Source organism: Papaver somniferum, unplaced genomic scaffold (assembly GCF_003573695.1).
Source record: "Papaver somniferum cultivar HN1 unplaced genomic scaffold, ASM357369v1 unplaced-scaffold_107, whole genome shotgun sequence".
In the NCBI taxonomy this organism is placed as follows: domain Eukaryota; kingdom Viridiplantae; phylum Streptophyta; class Magnoliopsida; order Ranunculales; family Papaveraceae; genus Papaver; species Papaver somniferum.
In genome coordinates, this window is record NW_020619603.1 from 3,469,239 (window position 1) to 3,489,825 (window position 20,587).

A 20,587-nucleotide genomic window follows, 5' to 3' on the forward strand; every position below is an offset into this window, starting at 1 on the left:
GAAGTTTCCTTCATCCGTCGTTGATATTGAAAATCTCTTAAAGGAAATAGGATTAGAGTTAATGTAGCTGTTATCTCTCTCTGTGATTTTCAAAGGATTTCTTGTTTCGATAGACAGGAAAATGAATTCAAAATTGAAAAACTGTTCATATTGACGGGATTAGAAGTCCGTGCCATACCTATCTCGCTATCAGAAAAATAAAATGAAGAAAAAAGAGGGGAAAGAAAACATGTGAAAATCAACCAGGGGCGGAAGTAAAGGGGGGCTAAACCTGGCTATAGCCCCCCCTTTTTCTCATAAAATTAGAACAAGTTAATAATTCACCCTTTAGTTGAATTTTTTCTTTTATTTTATCCACCAGTCAAAGGAATTTAGTCCATCCCTCGATCATATTAGTCCACCAAAGTCCGTCAAGTGATTAAAGAGACCAGTTGTCCAAGCCAATTAGTCAAAGCATCCAAGCCCAGTTACGTGTCTAACCTATTTTAATGTTCCATGTTCCAATCGGTGCTTTTGTTATTGTTAGAATACAGAACAGTGATAAACAAAGTGAGCGAAATTCATGGCTGGAATTGAATGGGGTTATGAACGATCATTAGTGATAGGTAAGAATTTTTCTTCTTTACTTATTTATGATCAACATGTCAATCAAGAGTAATTCTATAAGTTTGTAATTCCTAAAAGCTATTTCGTTTTGTGTTAAATTAGGTATTTAGGTTTTACTGATTTTGAATGAAGTAAAAACTCAAGGTTGTTAATTGTTTTTTAGGGGTTGATTCTAATTGAGAACTAAATTATGGCGATGTTTATTATTGATAATTGAAATTGTAATTGTAATTCTAGGGTTTGGGTTTTCTACTTTTAGACTTCTAATTGAGAATTGAATTGATGAAAATTGAAATTGTTGAAATTGTCTATTGTATAACAAGTTACTTGTGATGCTTACTACAGGTTGCAATGTCTACTCCTTGTCAAGGGACTAAACGTGGAAGAGTCACTAATAATATGCATAAATTTTTCAAAACTATTGAAGCAACAACTAGTAATGTGCTGTTTTCGTCTCCATCATCTGTTAGAAATCATGAAGTTCCAGTTGTAAATTATGAACCTGAAGAAGTTGAGGGTACTCGAAGAACTGTTGAAGTTGAGGGTACTCGAAGAACTGATTTTGAAGAAGTTGAGGGTACTCAAAGAACTGATGGAGTTGAGGGTATTCAAAGAACTGATTTTGAAGAAGTTGAGGGTACTCGAAGAATTAATCTTGAAGAATTGGATACTCGAATCGTACCTGAAGTTGCCGATAGTGCGTATGTTACTTCTTTAGAACGGGATCCTGGATTACGTATACCGATAATGCAGCATTCGGCTAACAAACATGATGAAGTTCGCCGAGCTTATCTACAAATGGGGCGTATTAGAATAAAACTTGCTAAGTATCCAGGTACTCCAATGGGAATCCAAGACCGTCGATTTTCTACGAAGTGGTTTGATGAATTTCATTGGTTAGAATATTCTAAAGCTAAAGATGTTGTGTTCTGTTTCTATTGCTATTTATTTGAGAAAAATCCACCAAGAAGACCAGAGTACACTTTTGAAGGATTTAGAAATTGGCATAACGTTAAAAATGGAGCTAAATGTGCATTTTTGGCACACATGGGAAGTAGCAATTCTGTACACTTCACATCTGTAGAAGCAGGTGAGAATTTAAAGAATCCACAGCAACATATTTCCACTATTATCCGTACGCAGTCGATAGAGATTATACGGAGAAACAGGTTAAGATTCACAATATCGGTTCAATGTGCCTTGTGGTTAGCTTTTCAGCAATGTCCTTTTAGAGGACACGATGAGTCGAAAAATTCAAAGAACCGTGGTAATTTTCTTGAGATGGTTAGATTTTCCGCCACACTCAATGACAAGGTGAAAGAGGTTGTCCTAGAAAATGCTCCCAAAAATTCTACTTATACGTCGCCTGCTATTCAAAAAGAGATTTTGAATATTGTTTCTAACGAAATCAGAGACAAGATTCGTGAAGAAATTGGAGATAGGAAATATTGCATACTTGTGGATGAATCTAAAGATGCTTCAGATAAAGAGCAGATGGTGCTAGTTTTGAGGTATGTGGATAGTGATGGGTATGTTCAAGAACGTTTTTTCGATATTCAACGTGTGAAAAACACTTGTGCCGTAACTCTCAAAAAAGGTATAACTGATATTCTTAATCGTTATAATCTTCCCATTGAAAACATGCGAGGACAAGGTTATGATGGTGCTAACAATATGCGAGGTCGAGTGAATGGATTAAAAGCTTTGTTTCTTAAAGATTGTAAATATGCATACTATGTTCATTGTTTTGCACATAGGCTACAGTTAGCTCTTGTTCACACAGCTGAAAAAAACGGTAGACTTTGGGACTTCTTTTCAATGTTAAATAATATTGTTAATCTTGTCAGTGCTTCTTCACTGCGTTTAGGATCTTTCCAAGATGCTCAAGAAGATGATATTAACCAAAGGTTGGCTAATGGTGATCTTGAGACAGGTAGAGGGTATAATCAAATAGGTCCGTTGCCACGAGCTACTGATACTCGCTGGAGTTCTCATTATGGTTTTGTATGCAGTTTGATTGATAAGTTTGATGCAGCTTATACAACTATTGAAGATATTAGTACAGTGATCCTAACGAGACATGTGGGGTAGGTCAAGCACAAAGTACTTTAGAAAAAATGCAAGAATTTAAATTTGTTTTTGTGTTGCATCTAGTATATAAGATAATGGGATACACTGAAATACTATGTCAAGGACTTCAAAAGAAAACACAAGGCATAGTCAATGTCGTGGCTTTAGTTTCGAACACTAAGATTTTACTTCATAAATTAAGATCAGATGAAGATGGTTATCGACTTTTTATCGAAACAGTGTGCCTATTTTTCATTGAACATGGTATCGACATCCCTGATATGACTGCACCTTATATGCAAGGTACAGGTCGTTCTTGCCAGCAACGTGATAACATTACTGTAGATCATCATTATCACCATGATATTTTTAATGCTGCAATTGATCTCAGATCGCGGAATTAGTTAGAAGGTTTCCTGAGGATACAATGGAGTTACTTGTTCTTTGTTCATGTTTGGATCCTCGAGAATCTTTCAAAGCATTCCATGTAGAAAATCTTTGTACTCTAGCTGAAAAGTTTTATCCTCTCGATTTCAGTCGACAAGAGGTACATACTTTGAGAAATGAATTATACCACTATGGGCAAGATGTAGTCAAGCATGCTGGTTTTAAGAACTTATCAACTGTTGCTGAATTATGTAGACGTCTAGTGGAAACAAGAAAGGCAGATGTTTATCCTTTAGTTTACAGGATGATTCGTCTTATATTAACTCTTCCTGTTTCTACAGCAAGTGCGGAACGGTATTTTTCAACAATTTCAAATGTTAAATCAGCTCTCCGCAACAAAATGGATGCAAACTTTTTTAGAGATTGCATGATGATAAACATTGAAAGTATCCTTACACGAAAAATCAGTATTGATCGGATAATTGATTTGTTTATTGCTCGAAAGGATAGAAAAGTAAAACTAAAGGAATAGATGATGATCTAAATGCTGGTTGATGGGTTTTGTTGGTAAATCTGTTGTTTTTTTGTATATTTGTATCAACCTGACTACTACATCTATTATGAAAACTTTTTTGTATTGATGGTGTTCACTTTAGCTCAATAGTAATGAAGGTTTCCCAGAAAGATCAGTTGAAATCAAACTTTGGTCCGTTAACTGACAAGTTCATTGTTATCTTATAAATGCAAGTTGCTTTAAAGGAGTGGGAGTTTCGAAAACCATGATGGAAGCAAGGGTGACAACACTTTCTGCGATAAAATGGTAACAGTCCTGTTTTGTATCTCACAAATTACTTTTTCTGCCATTCTCTACCATACTAGCTCACAGTAACAATATTGTAGCAGGAAAATTTTTTTTTATCCCCCCCCCTTCTAAAATCCTGGTTCCGCCACTGAAATCAACTGAATCCAACATCTTCCTGGATGCAACTCAGATGTGAAGACGACCATTCTCATTCTTCTCTCATTCTGCTCCAATTCCATATTGATGTAGATTCGTGGCCTACTGCAACGATTTATTAACCTGTAAACCATCTTAAGACATTTTTTTCTTTCTTAAATCGTAAGAAAATATACTATTCTCATAAAACAGGATAAAATCAAAATAAAACAACTAAATTCCTAAAATATCCTAAAATAATATCAAGATATTAACATAGATAACATAGTATAGTTTCACTCAAATGCTAGGATATCTGAAGTTAATGTTTCACCGAAATGCTATGACTATGACTTACCGTAAATGTATGTTTCTGCTTGCGACCCGCAACAGTTCTAGTCCCACGGGGAGGGCCAGTGGACCTCCTCGATGCTATGTTATACCTGCGAGAGACGATGGATGTAGATTTCATATGTAATTGCACCAAGGATAAAAAATTTGCTAGCTCACATTTTGCTCGAACATTAAAACATCTCCCGTCCAAGCATCACCTGCACATGAATACCATCATCAAGATTCAACAGTTATTCAACTTAGATCTTTTAAATCATAAGACATTTTAAAACAATCCTGTTAAAGGGACGGCATGATCCATAAGAGGGGAGGCAATCTAATAAGACAAAAGGGGTCATTACATGGTAATTCATGCCACCCTTTATAAAAAAAATATTGAAATGACCAATTAACCCTTATTATTGATAATCAAGATTAGTGTTGATAATTAATTTTCATTTATAATAACTTTAAAATCGGATTTTTAGAGTTGAAAAAAAAGTTGTGAGGGGAAGAAAAAGAAACTTTTGTGATATTTGTGAAACCCTAGATTTTGATTCACTCAACCAAAATGAGTGATTCCAGTGACAAATTTGAGATGGGTGAATCTCTAAATTAGTTCCCATTAGCTTTTTGTCGCTCAAAATTATCTAAAGTACATAAAAAAATCGAAACTTTTAAAATTTCAGAAAAACTTACGGTTGGAATTTAGCTCGTTACCAACCGTAACTTGCAGTTACGGTTCCAAAAGTATCGAATACCAACCGTAACTGGTTCAATTTGGGGAAAACCCAATCGTATACCAGTTACGGTTGGTAGAATGACAACACATAGCAACCGTAACAAATTACGGTTGGTAACTAATGAATCGAGATCAACCGTAACTTACCTACGGTTGGTAAGGTTATTTGAGTTACAAGTCATAACTCAAATACGGTTGATAACAGTGATGCAATTACAAACCGTGAAAAGAAGTTGAAACATCCAGAACAACTTACGGTTCGTAACTTAAGTAACGAGACCAACCGTAAGTAACTTACGGTTGCAAAAAAAAAATCGTAACTGAACATTTTATCTCAAAATCAAGAACTTACGGTTGGTATTTGAGTTAAATGAACCGTAACATCAACCAAATCTACAATTACGGTTCCAATTGGAGTTATTACCAACCGTAACTCACATGCAACACATAAATTTTAATTTCAATTTTGATCCAAAACCCTAATTTTTGATACAAAACTAACTTGAATCAAACACAATAAACTAAATCCTAACTGTGTCTTTTCGAAATATAGTTTTCAATCAACGATTATCAATTTTTTAAAATCGCTGATTAATCGAGGACGATGAAAATTTCAATTTTAATAGAGGAGGAAAAGAGAAGATAAGATGAAAAAATAAATAAAAAAACTGTTTTGATTTTTCTGATTCCATTAGGTTAAAAATAGAAGAGGGTAATCTAGTCAATTTACACCCCCTATAGGACACCCTCTAACCAATAAGAGGGACATTGCTATCACACTTGCCACCCCTCCAATGGAACATGCCGCCCCTTTAACAGGATTGTTTTAAAAACGTGGGTAAACACGAAGCTGACGTTGTATTTAGGGGGAACTCCTCCTCCCAATAAACCACGTTGTAACAGAATTATCTTAAGTTAGTATTTTTCAAACACTACTTTGGGTACTTTATTTTAAATTCCGAGTTCTCGCTACAAAACCCAAAAAATCTTCTTTATTCATAATGGTCAAGCAAAAACAATATTGATAATAAGGCCCTCCAGCCGACATAATCTTCAACATTATAATGTGGTTTACCAATTAATAAATGAAAATTAACATGCAAAATTTGGAAACATCATATAGAATCTTCTGAATGTGAAGGCAAACAACAAATTATAATTTGGTATGAGTATTTAAATATTTAATAACATACATACATCTTCGATCAAGTAACCATATCAATAAATTTCATGCCGATGTTATGTTCAACACTTCTTCTCCCGTTTACTGGATAAGTTGATTGATAAATATAAACTAGTGTGCAAGCTATGGAATAGTCATATTGAATCTTCCGATTTTGAAGATACTCTCAAACTCGTTACAACGCAATCAAGAATGTCAATTAGGGGAAAAAACCAAACTATTTATTAGCATTACCACAAAAAAAAAAGAGGAGGTTCTTCAATTATGAATGTCCAAATGCACTTTCTTCTTAATCTTAATATGGTTCCTTTCTTACCTCGTCCTCTTTTCGGTGTACTGCTAATACACGGTTTGGGCTCATTTCTCTAATCAAAATTCTTATTGTATACCTCAAGGAGGATTAAAAGTATCTTCAAATTCAGAAGATCCGATGGACTATTCCACCTGTTGCACACTAATTTATAATTGTCAATCTATCTATCTCCTAAGCGAGGGCTATTATTGAACATAATAACAACTGGAAACTTATCAATACGACTACTTGAACGAAAAATACATCATTGTTGAAAATGAGTCATTTGGGCTTCGAAAATGGTTTCTAGTCTTTAACATTCTATTAATGGACAAAAATAGCCAAGAAACACTGTAACATTCTATTAATGGACAAAAATAGCCAAGAAACACCATAATGCTAGCACCAATAGAAATTCAACGAAGTAAAATCTTACAATCATAACAACCTAACCGCTGCGGTTGTACACATATCTAGATAGCAGATACTTCCTTTTCTCCACAACCATTTATGATCCTGCACTCACACACGGTCAATAACCATATTAGATCAAAACCACATCAATAAATTATAAAATCAAAATCAGACAAAATGCAATGTCATTCATCATTACCCAAGATGTTCCTTAATATCGATCGATAAGAACGTATGTCTTCCATGTTAATCGCAGTCCATTCTTCCTCAAATAGACTTTACATTGCTCAACTTTCAGTTTCTCCAACTGACCACCTGTTCTCATCCATCAAAACCACATTAAAATTCTATCCACAAAAACTTACAACCTCATTGAAGCAATATATCAAACACCTTACAAGCAATAATATTCTCCATAGTTTCGCATCTATAGCATTAAATTCGGGCACCTTAATCTCTACATCATCTGGCTCTTCATCATTTCCAAATTCAATAACCTTTCAAATCCTGCAAAAATCAAAAAATCAAACAAACAAAATTAGCTCCATCACTACACATGAAGAAGATAATCAATCAATCAATCAACCGATAAAATTAATATACAAACCGTGATTTGGTCTTCTTCAACGAAAGTTTGGATAAACTTGATCAGATGTTGTTATCTCTCTCTTTCTCTCTTTGTGATTTCCAAAGAATTTCTAATTTCTACAGTAGAGAGAAATCCGGGCCGTGCCGATCTGGATCGGGCTAGAACTAGGTGTGTAAGATCCAGTTTGAGCTCAGCCGACCCTATCCAGGAATACCTGGTCATATTTTATAATAAATCGATGATACATTGGCAAATTAGACTAAAAATATTTCTCAGGATCAGTGATCTGAATTCCAAACTCGTAGCGATACTTCTTATTGAAAATCGATTTTCGATAATCAAATAAGATTTGAGAAAAGTTGAAATCGTAATCTACATGATTAATCAAACAAAGAGTGATAAATAAGTTTTAAACAAAACACTTTTAATTAATCTGATAAAGATGAGGCAAAGATATTTATAACTTGTGATTGTAAACCCTAAAACTGTTAAAATTACAAATTATCCTAAAACAGAATATTTTTTATTTTTATTTTTGAAGATAAAAATAAGTGTAATTTGATTCATTATTTTGAAGATTCTAACGAAAATAAAGCAACAAATTATCCAAATGAAAATATCCAAGATATTAGCCAAATCTTGATAAATGCTGAGTTGCCAAAAAAAAAAAAACACGTCCGGCTCACCAAAGACTACTCACAAGCTGGTTTTGCACCAAAGGTGTCCAAGTGCGGCTCTTTTGACATTTCTTTTTTTTGTCATTGTGGATGGTCTTAAGTTCGTAAAATGCATTGTTATTTTTACTTTTTTTGTCAAATAGCAGGAAATGCATGATTTAAGCATCTAGACGTCAACTGAACATGCACATTGCATTTTCTTCTTCAAACAGACGTGTAAGATTTGCTTTTCCCCTCGACAAATATTTGGTGCTCCATTAATAATTCTTGTTGCTGGCATGAAATATGCATGAACCAGAATGTCTAGAAGACTTATTGCTTCCATAATGTATGGGTTTGTCCTCACAATATAAACGAGTTTAATAGTTTTGTTTAATGTTAAGTCATTTTCTAGAAGACTTATTGCTCATATGCACTGTTTTTTTTTTTGTTTTTTGAATGATGTAACCGTGCAAGTCATAGTCACATATAGGGGTGGAGCCAAGATTTCTAAGTAGGGGTGCAAAAATACGCTTTGGGATGCAAAGAAAGAAAAATTTAGGCTTGTGAATGAACGATTTTTTGGGGACGATGGTTTTTTTTTTTGGGACCATGGTTTTATTTTGGGTAAAGGTATTAGAAGTAATTCTAGGTCACCCCTTATCTGGATATTTATATTCATACCTAATCTACCCTCTTAATTAATTTTAGGTTATGATTAGTGAATGATTTAGTTAAAAATAATTAGTGAGATTAAATTAAAAGATGGGTTTATTATTAGTTGAGTAGAATTATTGAGAGAGTAGAGTTAGAGAAGATGAAGGAGAAGGAGAAAAACATGGAAAATAATTTTTTTTTTCCAAATCACTAAGTTTGAGTATTCAAATGATGAAAACTCATCTGATTCTTCATCTCCATCCTCTCCTAGAATATTTGTTAACCTTCAAAATGATCCGGATTTGAACTGGATTTTGAACAGTTCGGTTACTTTATATGAAGAACAAGTAACCGAACTCATCTGAAGCTGTACTTCGGTTGTCCCGTGAGATGAACAAGCAACCGAACTCATCTGAAAGTGTAGTTCGGTTACTTGTTCCGAACACGCAGGTTACCGAACTCTCTAATAATTTCTAGGAGTTACAACGTTATGTTCGATTGGTTCTCAACTAACCAAACTTTGGTGCACAAAGTTCGGTTGGTTCGCAAACTGCATGCACTTTTGATCTAACCGAACTTTACGTAATATAAGAGTATATAAGTTTACAAAGTTCGGTTCTTTCGCAAACTTGAACCTAACATCTAACCAACTGAACTCTGAGTTCGGTTTCTGTGATAAAATTGTGAAGTTACCGAACTTAACAAACAAACAAAAATGTGAAGTTCCAGCTTCTATTGGCTAAGTTCGGTTACTTTGTAGTTTTAAGATTTTTTGCGAACAAACCGAACTCTATTGGCTAAGTTCGGTTATTTTGGAACTCAACATAGTGGCCACAACAACACAGTTCGGTTAGACTGGATTTGTTTTTTTCGGTTTTAAGGGTGGAGTTCGGTTACTTTGTAATTTTAAATTATTATGTAACCGAACTTAATTGTGATTGCATTGATGTTGTTACATTTCTTAAATAGGCGGTGGTGGTGGTGGTAATCGGTGGTTGGTGGTGGTGATAATCAGAGGTGGTGGTGGTGGTAATCGGCGGTTGGTGGTGGTGATAATCAGAGGTGGTGGTGGTGGTAATCGGCGGTGGTGGGCGGCGGCGGTGGTGGTGGTAATCGGTGGTTGGTGGTGGTGATAATCGGAGGAGGTGGTGGTGGTAATCGGCGGTGGTGGGAGGAGGTGGTGGTTATATATATATATATAGGTGTTTATTAGGTTGGTTTTAAATTAAATTAGGTTAAGGGTAGATTAGTCATTTCAACGTTTTAGGACACCCCTTATCACTATAGGGAAGGTGTCCTAATAAAACCATGGTCCCCTCAAAAAAACCATGGTCCCTAAAAAATCATTCTTGTAAATAGTCTGAAATTTATATATGGGCCTAAATCAGGTTTGGGAGTCAGTTTGGCAGGATCTATATATATAAACTGCCTCTACCCCTGGTCACAGAGTGCATACGTTGAGAACTGGAACTCAGAAGTATCAGATCAATCTGTGTCCCTTGCAGAAATGACCAGATTAATTTTCCGAGTAAGGCATTAGCTTACTAAGAAGATTTACAGGGGATCTTGGAGTCTCGGTGTAGATTTTAAGTAATGAAGGGCAAGGAACGATTTTTGTATTACGATGTTTGCCACACTAATTTTGAAATCAGAAAAAACATTTAAATTTATCTGGTAAGCCCCGATGTTACCAGATCAGGAAATGCTCTGAGCAGCGCGTGAGCAAATTCTTTTTGCCTCAACCAGTTAGCCAAGTCAGGTGAGGTGGTCATCATGACTAGACACCTTGATGATAAAGAGATAAATTCAATTTGTTTAATATATATTTTTTATTTTTGGCATTTATGGTGAAGCAAACTGAACTTAATTTTTTTTATATTTTTAATCTAGAAAAAATCCAATAAAAAAAATCCATAAATTTGTGGGTCAAATTGGTTCCGGTCATAATCCATTTTGAGCAGAGCAGACAAACCAGTCTTCTTTTTTCTGGTATTAAAACACCCCACTTGGCATCCATCTCCTTTTCTCTGTTCCAAAACCTCACTCACTCCATCCAGACTCAGATTCATTCATTCACCAAATCTTACTCGCCCCTTCTCCTCCAAATCCCCCCAACTTCGATTACATCATCACTCTCTCTCTCTCTCTCTCTCTTTCCCATTCTCAACAAACCAGAAGAAAGAATTTCCCACTTCTCCATTTTCTTGATTCAAAACCTAGAAATCAAAACCCCCATTGTTTCAATTCCTCAAAATTTCTTATCAAGATTGATTTCTGTCCAATCTGGGTCTCATTAATTCATCTGGGTCTGATTAATTTTAGAATCTGGGTTTTGGTTATCAATGGCGACGGCGTCTGTTACTTCTCCATTATGTACATGGCTTGTTGCTGCTTGCATGTCTGTAGACTTTGATAATAAAGATTGTTGTAAGAAACGGCACCCATCTTCTTCTTTGTTTCAATCTTCAAAGAGATGGGCAGCATCTAAAAGGAGGAATCTATTAGTATCTAGATGTAGTGGTAGTGCTTCAGATTTTTCGATTTCATCAAAAGGGGGTTTCATTTCATCGTTTTGTGGATCTTTGATGAATTCCTGTTTAGCTTTTGAACCTTGTCAAGAGTATTACACTTCTAAAGGACTGACTACATTCTTTGGCGAATCGTTGTTTGGTTCCTCTTCGAATACTAATCGGATTTCGAGAAAGCAAAGACGGATTGCTGCCCATTCAGGTAATAATCATGATAATACTAGCTTGCATTCTTGATTTTGTTTATGTGTGGTGGTGGTGATGGTGTTTTAGCATGTGTGGTGGTGGTGGGTGGTTGGGATTGTGTCATTTGTCATGTGTGTGTGGTGCGAAATTGGTCATGAGTAGATACTAGTAGATGTAACTAATGAGATTAGGTGTTTACTGCTTCTTGCATTGTCTGACAACCCCAACCACCCACCACCACCACCAAACATGCAATTACACTACCGCCGCGTTAGCTGATTGCGTCGAATAGTTTATGGTCATTGTATTGATTGCGTTGTTGCTATGAATAAGCAGGGAAAACTATAGCTGTAGCTGTGCAACCGTCTAAAGAAGTGTCAACAGAAAGCAAACCTCATACAAAGCAAAGGCGGGTTGTTGTGACGGGAATGAGTGTGGTGACACCATTAGGTCATGAACCGGATGAGTTTTACAATAACCTACTTGAAGGTGTTAGTGGTATAAGTGATATCGAAGGTTTTGACTGTTCCGGTTTTCCAACTGTGAGTCCTATTTGATTCGGTCCTTTGCATACGAAGTTTCATGTTTATATATTGCTTGAGGCTTACTTGTTGGTTTATTTTATTTGTAATGTGTAGAGAATTGCGGGAGAAATCAAGTCTTTCTCGACGGAAGGATGGGTTGCACCAAAACTCTCTAAAAGGGCTGACAAGTTCATGCTCTACATGCTTACTGCTGGGAAGAAAGCTCTGGCTGATGGTGGGATCTCGGAAGAGGTCATGAAGGAACTGGATAAAACTAGGTGTGGTGTAGTGATTGGCTCTGGGATGGGTGGTATGAAGGTTTGTTTCTTTCTTCTTTTTGGATTCCAATGTTGGTTTTTTGATCTTGAGCACATGATATGGGGAAACTAATGTCGATTTAGTGGTCCAATGGCTTTCATTAGGATAAGTATAGAGGTGTTTTAGGAAAAAGGGTGGTGTGTTGTTTACTTTAACAAACCTATCACTGGCTTACTTTTCTTTAGTAATATGTGCCATGAGAAGCTTGATGGTATGATAACTAAGAGTCTAGGTGTAGCTATAAAAATTCGATACAGGAATTTGCTGGTACAATACCCTATTGCATGAGGATTATATAGCTGCAAACGAGCATTAAAGATGTTGCGGATTAAGGAAGTTGTTCTTCCTGACAGCATATCAGTCCCCTTTCAAATTTTTGTATACAGAGCGTTTGTTTGTTAATTAAGTTTTTTGTTACAGATTGCCATTGATGCATGATGGATTTTACTTTGAGCAGGTTTTTGATGATGCAATTAAAGCCTTAAATATATCTTACAAAAAGATGAATCCGTTCTGTGTTCCATTTGCTACTACAAATATGGGTTCTGCCATGCTCGCAATAGATCTGGTAAGCTAAAAGCCTAGAAGTAGTCAAGGAGCATCCAGAGTGTGTTCTGTGATTTTGAAACTTTTTCTACTCTTATCTACAGGGATGGATGGGCCCCAACTATTCAATCTCTACGGCCTGTGCCACCAGCAACTTCTGTATTCTGAATGCAGCAAACCACATTATTAGAGGAGAAGCTGTAAGTTGTTCAGTTTACTTAATGTATATCAAACATTAGAACAATTGTGTAACCTTTATAGCTGAAATTGTTGAAAATTTCTGAGAGGTTGCAGGATGTGATGCTCTGCGGTGGCTCTGACTCAGTAATAATTCCTTTAGGTATCCTTTTCTTCTTCCCTTGAGCTTCCTCTTTTTCATCTATTATCCTGAACTATCGCATTTTTTATGTTATTTGATTATTATTAATTTTTGTGTTCTTGTGTTGCCTTACTACTGCAGGCTTAGGAGGTTTCGTGGCATGTAGAGCACTTTCAAAAAGGAACGAGGATCCAACCAAAGCTTCACGCCCTTGGGATATTGTAATCACCTATCATCTTCTCTCGCATTTAAATCTATATTAAAAGCTTTTTGTATAAAAATAAATTGGCAGATTATTAAGTCATATGTCAGCTCAAGCTAGTCTTCCAGTAGTCGGCTATGTAGCATTAACGCATCCTAGTGTTGGACTTTTTATTCCGATACTGTCACTACCTAATTAGAATTTTTCACCCAATCAGGATGAGTTCTCCTCAATCCATATCTATCAATATAGATTTCACCATATGGATTATTCTTGCGGGTAATATTTTGAGAAATTGCTAATGTTAGGCTTAACTTGTAACTAACAGAATCGTGATGGATTTGTTATGGGAGAAGGAGCTGGAGTTCTACTTCTTGAAGAACTAGAACATGCAAAGGTAATTTGTTGATTTGATAGTGTCATTGTTAAATAACTACTTTTATAGCCTCTGATTTTCTTTTGGCTGTGCAATACAGAAAAGAGGTGCAACTATCTATGCTGAGTTTCTTGGCGGAAGCTTTACTTCTGATGCTTATCATATGACTGAGCCTCATCCAGAAGGTAAGAAAGTTGCAACTCAGAATTTTACTACTTTTGTAAGGAAGTCGGCCTCTTGGTCATTGCCAGCATGTATTACATTGCCTTGAGAAACATGTTCAGTACTCATGTCTAGGCCAAACAAAGATGCATGCTCGCCTTGATTGATGCATTTAACTGATGACTGTGGTTTCCCCCTTTGTACAATCAGGAAAAGGGACTGTTCTTTGTATAGAAAAGGCCTTAGCTCAATCTGGGGTTTCCCGCGAAGATGTCAACTACGTGAATGCTCATGCAACATCAACACAAGCTGGTGACTTGAAGGAGTACCAATCTATCATCCGTTGTTTTGGCCAAAATCCTGATGTAACTTTGCTGCACTAAAACTACATCTTCATGTCTTTTCCTTTTGGTTTTCTCTTTTAGGAGCATATGCCCATGCTCGATGACATATTGCGCATTTGCAGTTAAGAGTGAATTCCACCAAGTCCATGATCGGTCACCTATTAGGAGCAGCTGGTGCTGTGGAAGCTGTTGCACTGGTGCAGGTAAATCCATTTATCTTTAGCTATAAGCTAGTCTAAGATGTCTTTAAACACAGTCGGTATGAAGATGTATAGTTCACATGAAAGTTTTTGCTAAGTTCAGATTTTCTCTTTTGCTAGAATTTTGTATGCGATCTTCTTCCAAGTTTCTTATACTTGTTGTTGAACTGAAATCGAATTTACATGTAGGCAATACGGACAGGTTGGGTCCATCCAAATGTCAATCTTGAAAACCCTGAGGCAGGCGTGGTAAGCTCTCCTCTATATAGTTGTTTACAGTTGCAAATGCTTTTTATTTTCTACAACTAGATGCTTGAGGAGGGTTGCAATTTTTTTAGTAGTCAGGTGTTACCCATTTGCGGGTGTGACATCAGGGATGATAAATTGAGATGACTTACTAAAATGGTAGTTTAATAAGATAGATACAAATGTGCTCGGAAAAGAATTGATGAACATTCTCTACTTTTAACTGCTGTACCTTCATATAGTTAGTTGCCTCTGACACTGGACTGCAATGAATCAGGATACCAAGGTGCTGGTTGGCCCGAAGAAAGAGAGACTTGACATAAAGGTGGCGTTATCAAATTCATTTGGCTTTGGAGGCCACAATTCATCCATTTTATTTTCCCCTTACAAGCCGTAACTGGAGGTAGAAACTTTTAACCATGGACTTAAAAGAGGAGGGAGGAATTAGCAATTCAGTTTTCTTGTTTTCGGATATTGAGATTTGAGGAAGAAGGGAACAAGTGAAGGTACGGGGTGTTGCTGAAGTTGAAGTTGAAGACTCTTATTAGTTGTTTTTCAGAATCCTCAGTTCCTTCCTTTCCCTGGTTTGATAGAAAAGATATGTGATGTACCAACTGAATTAGGTTCAATTTTTCTGTAGGGCGAAATTTGTGTAAAACATTCTCTGGAAAATTGTATGAGAAATTATCCCATACATGAAATCTTGTTTTTGTAGTGTCATGAAATGGTCGCCTGGCAGCTTATTTTCCGGCACCACCATCAATGTCAGGACTGACAACACTGTCTTGGTAGAATCTAGTTATAATACTCGGTAATCCGGTTGTTGATGTCGTCTACGTCTGCAACCCTACTGCACTTGTTATTCAACCACTGAAATGCTTCATGGAGTGCACGCTCCATCTTCTTCTTATCATCGGCTGCTAGTTTTGGTCCTATTCTATAAATCATGTTCCTCATAAGAACTCATCGACTCCATTTTCTTCACGTATTCTTCATCTTCTAATTTATGTTTCTCAGCCTCTTGAATCATCCTCTCAATCTCTTCCTTAGACAACGCCCCCCTGTTCTTTGTAATGGTGATCATTTTATTTTTCCCTGTTTTGTTCTCTTTTGCAGGCGCACATAATATATAGTTTGCATCCATATCAAAGCATACTGTGAACTGAGGAACACCACGAGGCGCTAGCTGAATTCCTTTTAACTCAAACGTACCCAACCTGTTGTTGCGGCATGTTCTAATACTTTCACCCTCATTCACCAAGAACTCAATATCAGTTTGTCTGCTCTTGCTAGTAGTGAACATCGCTGTCTTCTTAGTAGGAATGCGGCTGTTCCTCGGTATTACCACACTCATAACTGCAGCACCATATGCCACAGCTTCATCAGGATTGATGCTTTTTCAGAGTTCCTTGCCATCAAAGAACTCCTGCAACAGAGACTGAACTTTTGGGATTCTAGTGGAACCACCAACTAACACAATTTCGTGGATGCTGCTCTTGTCCATCTCATAATCCATCAAACACTTGTCAACAGTTTCCAAGCACTTTCTGAACAACTCCATGTTCATATCTTCGAAACCTTTACGTGTAAAAATCGATACCTTCGTGCAAGGAATCAGTCTCCATGGTTGCCTGGGTAGCAGATGAGAGTGTCCTCTTTGACCTCTCGCATGCATTCCTTAATCTCCTAGCTAATAAGAGCCCTTGGGTTTTCACTAATGTCCTTGTTGTGCTTTCACTTGAACTCTCGCACAAAGTGATCGACCATCCTGTTATCAAAATCCTCCCCTCCAAGATGCGTATCTCCAGCTGTAGCAATGACTTCGAAAATACCCTCATTAATGGTGAGTACTGAAACATCAAAAGTACCGCCACCAAGATCAAAGATAACGTTTTTTTCCCTTCCCTTGTTATCAAGACCATAAGCTATTGCTGCTGCGGTTGGTTCATTGATGATTCGCAGTACACTAAGGCCAGCAATGGCTCCAGAATCCTTAGTTGCTTGACGCTGTGAACAACCAGGTTAACTTTGGAACCAAGATAAGTCTCGGCAACCAAAGTTGTTGCCTGGCAGCTTATTTAAGGCTATATGTTTATGCCGTAATTTCTTAGGGCGCTGCTTTGGCAGAGCTTAGTAACTTTTATTTTGGCCTATGCTGACACTACCAAATCCATCATTTACTGTCCAAAGAAAACAAAGAACAACTAGAGTCTAGGGATGCAGTTGGAGAATTTCCAGTCATATGGACCAAATTTTCTACAAATCTGCTGAGATTTTGACCTTAATGGGCTCGTTTGTGATTTTACTGGTTCAATTAAGCCCATGTCATGTCCCAACCCAATCTCTCTCTCTATCGTTAAGAATTTGGGGACCATGAATTTTTTGAAGGTGACCATTCTTTTAGTTTTGGTAGGTCATCTGTTAGCCAACAAACCTTCCATCGGTGGTCAAGTCTCTTTGGAGAAGAAAGAAGAAGTATCATGTGTGTGAAGAATTTTAATTGTTTATTTATTTTTTTTATCTTGTTGTACTTTTATTATTTTTCGTGGCATAGTAAATCATTTTTTCCTTTTCCTTGTTCATTGTGGTCGTCTTCAACTTATTCTTTATCCATGTTATTAGTTTTGATACTACATGGATTATTCCAACAATTATAAGCATGCGTAGATGAATGACAAAAGAGTTTAGCAACTTCAGCCATGGCTTTTTATTTTCGCACCAAAAGAAAATTTTATTTACAATTCTAGTAAAAACAGTAGCGACCTCGACGGTTTTGCAAATTATTATATTGTTATCAAATATAATCCATATTAAACATAGTTTACACACCTCCCAAACACAAATTTTGCTTTTGTCCACCATCTAACAGAAAAAGAAGCTAAACTTGTTATAGAAACTACCAATGATAAACTAGAGTGTATCTATAGGATTTAAAAGGCATCTCTTTGATGGGCAACAATCTCCCTGTGGATATAATTGCTGACATATTTTTCCAATTATCAGTTGAACCATTTTTAACATACAAACGAGTATATAAAACATAGGGAAATCTCTTGTCACTTAATAACATGATTTTTGACGAGATACACTTAACTATTGTGGATGATCACAACAATTTTAACAATGATGTTAAAACTAAGGTAAATCTAGGTATAATACGATATAACTTTCTGATATGTTATGGAGTAATGCGGGAGTATCGCTTTGTGGAAAATAAAATAAATGAGAGTTGCATAAAAGTTAAGATAGGTGAGACTGTTTTCTAAGAAAATAATGATTATTTTTCTTATTTATTTACAAATATTAACCACTTATTTTATTTACATATATATTTGACGAAAAATTAGGATTCATACAAAGCTTTGGTTTAAGAAAAGATCATTGTGACTTCTCTCTCTCCTTTGCGAATCGGTGTCTCTTCGTATGCCCGACTCAGTTCTTTTATACCACTAGATTTTGATGATTAATCCTAATTAAACAGGTTTTTCTAATCTTTTTTGCTTTATATTCTCAATTAATGTTTCTGTTTTAGTCTAATTTTCTCTTCAACGATTATTCTTTGATCTTTTAAACTCTATCTCATGTTTCATTTTCAAAATTTCATGAGTAGCTAATCTATTTGCTCCTCCATTATGTGTTTACATTTGTTTCTTGCTCTAATGGCTTTTGCTTATATATACATTGTGATTATAGCTTTTGCTGAGTTCTCTATTAAGCTTTTGCTTTCAGGAAGTGTTTGTATTGCTATCCATGAACCTACAGATGTTATGAGGATGAAGATTTGGCAGAACTTCAACTCACTGTTCCGATTCTTGACTTTGGCCCGCCATTCAAGCAAATTCAAAAATTTCAAATTTCAAAATCACAGCTATTTTAGGAAAATATGTTATTTTTGGTTCATCACTTGGTCAATAGACAGCTACCATAGTTATCAAACTTTCCACAATCTGCGTAATTTAAGTTCCCTCAATTACAGCCCTAATATATCTCAACATTCAATCCAAAGATATCTCCAAAACCCTACATCTCATATCATAAAACCAATTCACAGTGCTCTCCATTATTCTATCTTTAGAAGTAAAACAGATCTCCTCAAGATGGCTGACGAAAATCAAGAAAATGTTAGCAACCTTGTTAACAAATTCAAACAAGCTCTACTAGAACTGGGTGATACAAATGAAGTTAAAGTTTTACAAAAGGTTTCAGATAAAGGTGAGAGTGAAGAAAGTAATTGGGAAGCAAGCTCCATTGGCAAAATAATAATTGAGGGTAGAATGAACTATGACACTGTAGAAAGATTCATCAAGTTCACCTAGCCTTTCATGGAATCTACTGATATCAAAATAGTGGAGATTGAACCTAATACTTTCATTTTTAAATTCAGCAATTGGGATCTATTGAATAAGTCTATAGAACACAAGCCATGGAGTGTTAACAAGAAGCTGTTGGTGGTTCATGATTACATTCAGGATATGGTCTACATTGAAAAGCACTGGGGTTTTCAGCAATTTTGGATCTAGTTGAAATACTTACTTCCAGAACATATGAATATCTCTGCAGTTACTAAGATTGGTTAAGTGATGGGTGAAGTTTGTGGTATTGAACCAAAAGATGCTCTTCCAATTGGTACTGATCCTGTCAAGGTTTGTGTCAATATTGATCTCTGCATGCCATTAAGTAGGGGAGTCAAATGTATCACTAATGCTGGTGTCTCTAAGTGGAAGAAATTATTCTATGAAAGACAACCAAGAAGTATATGCACTGATTGTTATGTCATCAAGCACTGTAAGGTGGCCTGTAATGACGCTGCAAACTACCTAGCTAAAGCTCATGAGAAGCCATACTTTTTTGGTAACCCTAATAACCTCAGGAAAAATATTTCCAAAAGGAATCTCAATGAAGCCCCTGTCCCAAAATAGAGTCAAGGTAAATTTGTCAAAGTTGTTGTATTTTCCACCAAAATATGGTGAAATAATCAATATGGATTTCGTTCTTAAGACTACTTCTGCTGGTGATTCTAAGGATGTCAGAGTTGGTAAAAGAACTAGAATCTCATTAGATTCAAGTCAATGTTCTACTGATGCTGAGTCTTCTTCCCAACATAACATCTTGGATAGCAATTCAAGCCTTCAGGAAACTCAATGGTCACAATCGGAGCTCAGCAAAATGAAAATACAAACATGGAGGATCAGGTATATCTTACTTCTCATCTAAATCTTCTTTATTCTTTTACTTACTGTTTTCTATATTATCTCTTTACAGTTAAATTTCTCTTTCAATTTTTTTTGTTTGGTTCTATTTTCATTATTTTTCCATCACTAAGCACTCAACTTTTAATGATCTTATAGAGGGGGTATTTTTATTATCTCTTATTCTTTCTATTCATTACAATAATCATTTAGAAAGTGAAGTGTCTAAATGAAGATTATCTCATGGAATGTTCAAGGTTTTAATAAAGTTAATACTAGAAATCACTTGAGTTATCTTATTAGAACCCAAAACCCTGATATTATCTTCCTTTGTGAAACCAAAATTAGTTAGCTCAAATGCCTTCCCCTTCTAAAAAAATATCAATACCCAAATACTGCCTACATAGAACCTGTAGGTCTTTCTGAGGTCTAGTTCTTCTTTGGAAGAATGGTTTCACATGTGATGTGGTAGATTCTTACTACAATATGTTCAATGTTATAGTTCAAGGAGACCCCAACAAACCTGAATTCCTCTTAACTTGTATGTATGGTCATAGTAATTATAGTAAGAAAAAAGAGAA

General features: G+C 35.9%; 2 protein-coding genes, 1 long non-coding RNA gene and 1 pseudogene across 4 annotated transcripts; 2 read left to right on the plus strand and 2 right to left on the minus strand.

Moving 5' to 3' along the window:
* Window positions 1–499: 499 nt before the first annotated feature.
* LOC113328336 (zinc finger MYM-type protein 1-like) lies at window positions 500–2,715 on the plus strand. 2 transcript variants are annotated; one of them, XM_026575451.1, is made up of 3 exons: window positions 500–605; window positions 952–2,117; window positions 2,474–2,547. In XM_026575451.1, exons 2-3 carry the CDS (start codon window positions 958–960, stop codon window positions 2,499–2,501), a joined length of 1,188 nt encoding a protein of 395 aa, XP_026431236.1. In that variant the 5' UTR covers window positions 500–605; window positions 952–957; the 3' UTR covers window positions 2,502–2,547. The 2 variants fall into 2 exon arrangements, with proteins under 2 accessions (XP_026431236.1, XP_026431235.1); XM_026575450.1 differs by having other exon boundaries at window positions 952–2,715.
* Window positions 2,716–4,363: 1,648 nt separating this feature from the next.
* On the minus strand, window positions 4,364–7,886 carry LOC113328149. The gene is made up of 5 exons (XR_003349277.1): window positions 7,572–7,886; window positions 7,363–7,471; window positions 7,164–7,279; window positions 6,987–7,066; window positions 4,364–4,551 (listed from the first exon to the last, which is right to left on the minus strand). It is a non-coding gene; the product is annotated as an uncharacterized LOC113328149 (long non-coding RNA).
* Window positions 7,887–10,866: 2,980 nt separating this feature from the next.
* Window positions 10,867–15,531, plus strand: LOC113328148 (3-oxoacyl-[acyl-carrier-protein] synthase II, chloroplastic-like). The gene is made up of 13 exons (XM_026575235.1): window positions 10,867–11,596; window positions 11,917–12,122; window positions 12,219–12,422; window positions 12,880–12,990; window positions 13,073–13,168; window positions 13,263–13,308; window positions 13,429–13,508; window positions 13,818–13,886; window positions 13,966–14,050; window positions 14,238–14,392; window positions 14,494–14,574; window positions 14,761–14,820; window positions 15,095–15,531. Exons 1-13 carry the CDS (start codon window positions 11,209–11,211, stop codon window positions 15,212–15,214), a joined length of 1,701 nt encoding a protein of 566 aa, XP_026431020.1. The 5' UTR covers window positions 10,867–11,208; the 3' UTR covers window positions 15,215–15,531.
* Window positions 15,384–16,991, minus strand: LOC113327891 (annotated as a pseudogene).
* Between the last annotated feature and the right edge of the window lie 3,596 nt (window positions 16,992–20,587).

Coding starts and splice junctions, on each gene's coding strand:
- LOC113328336 (XM_026575450.1), top strand. CDS start 958: ATGTCTACTCCTTGTCAAGGGACTAAACGTGGAAGAGTCACTAATAAT.
- LOC113328148 (XM_026575235.1), top strand. CDS start 11,209: ATGGCGACGGCGTCTGTTACTTCTCCATTATGTACATGGCTTGTTGCT. Junction 12,423..12,879: donor CTGGGATGGGTGGTATGAAG/GTTTGTTTCTTT, acceptor TACTTTGAGCAG/GTTTTTGATGATGCAATTAA. Junction 13,509..13,817: donor CTTCACGCCCTTGGGATATT/GTAATCACCTAT, acceptor TGTAACTAACAG/AATCGTGATGGATTTGTTAT.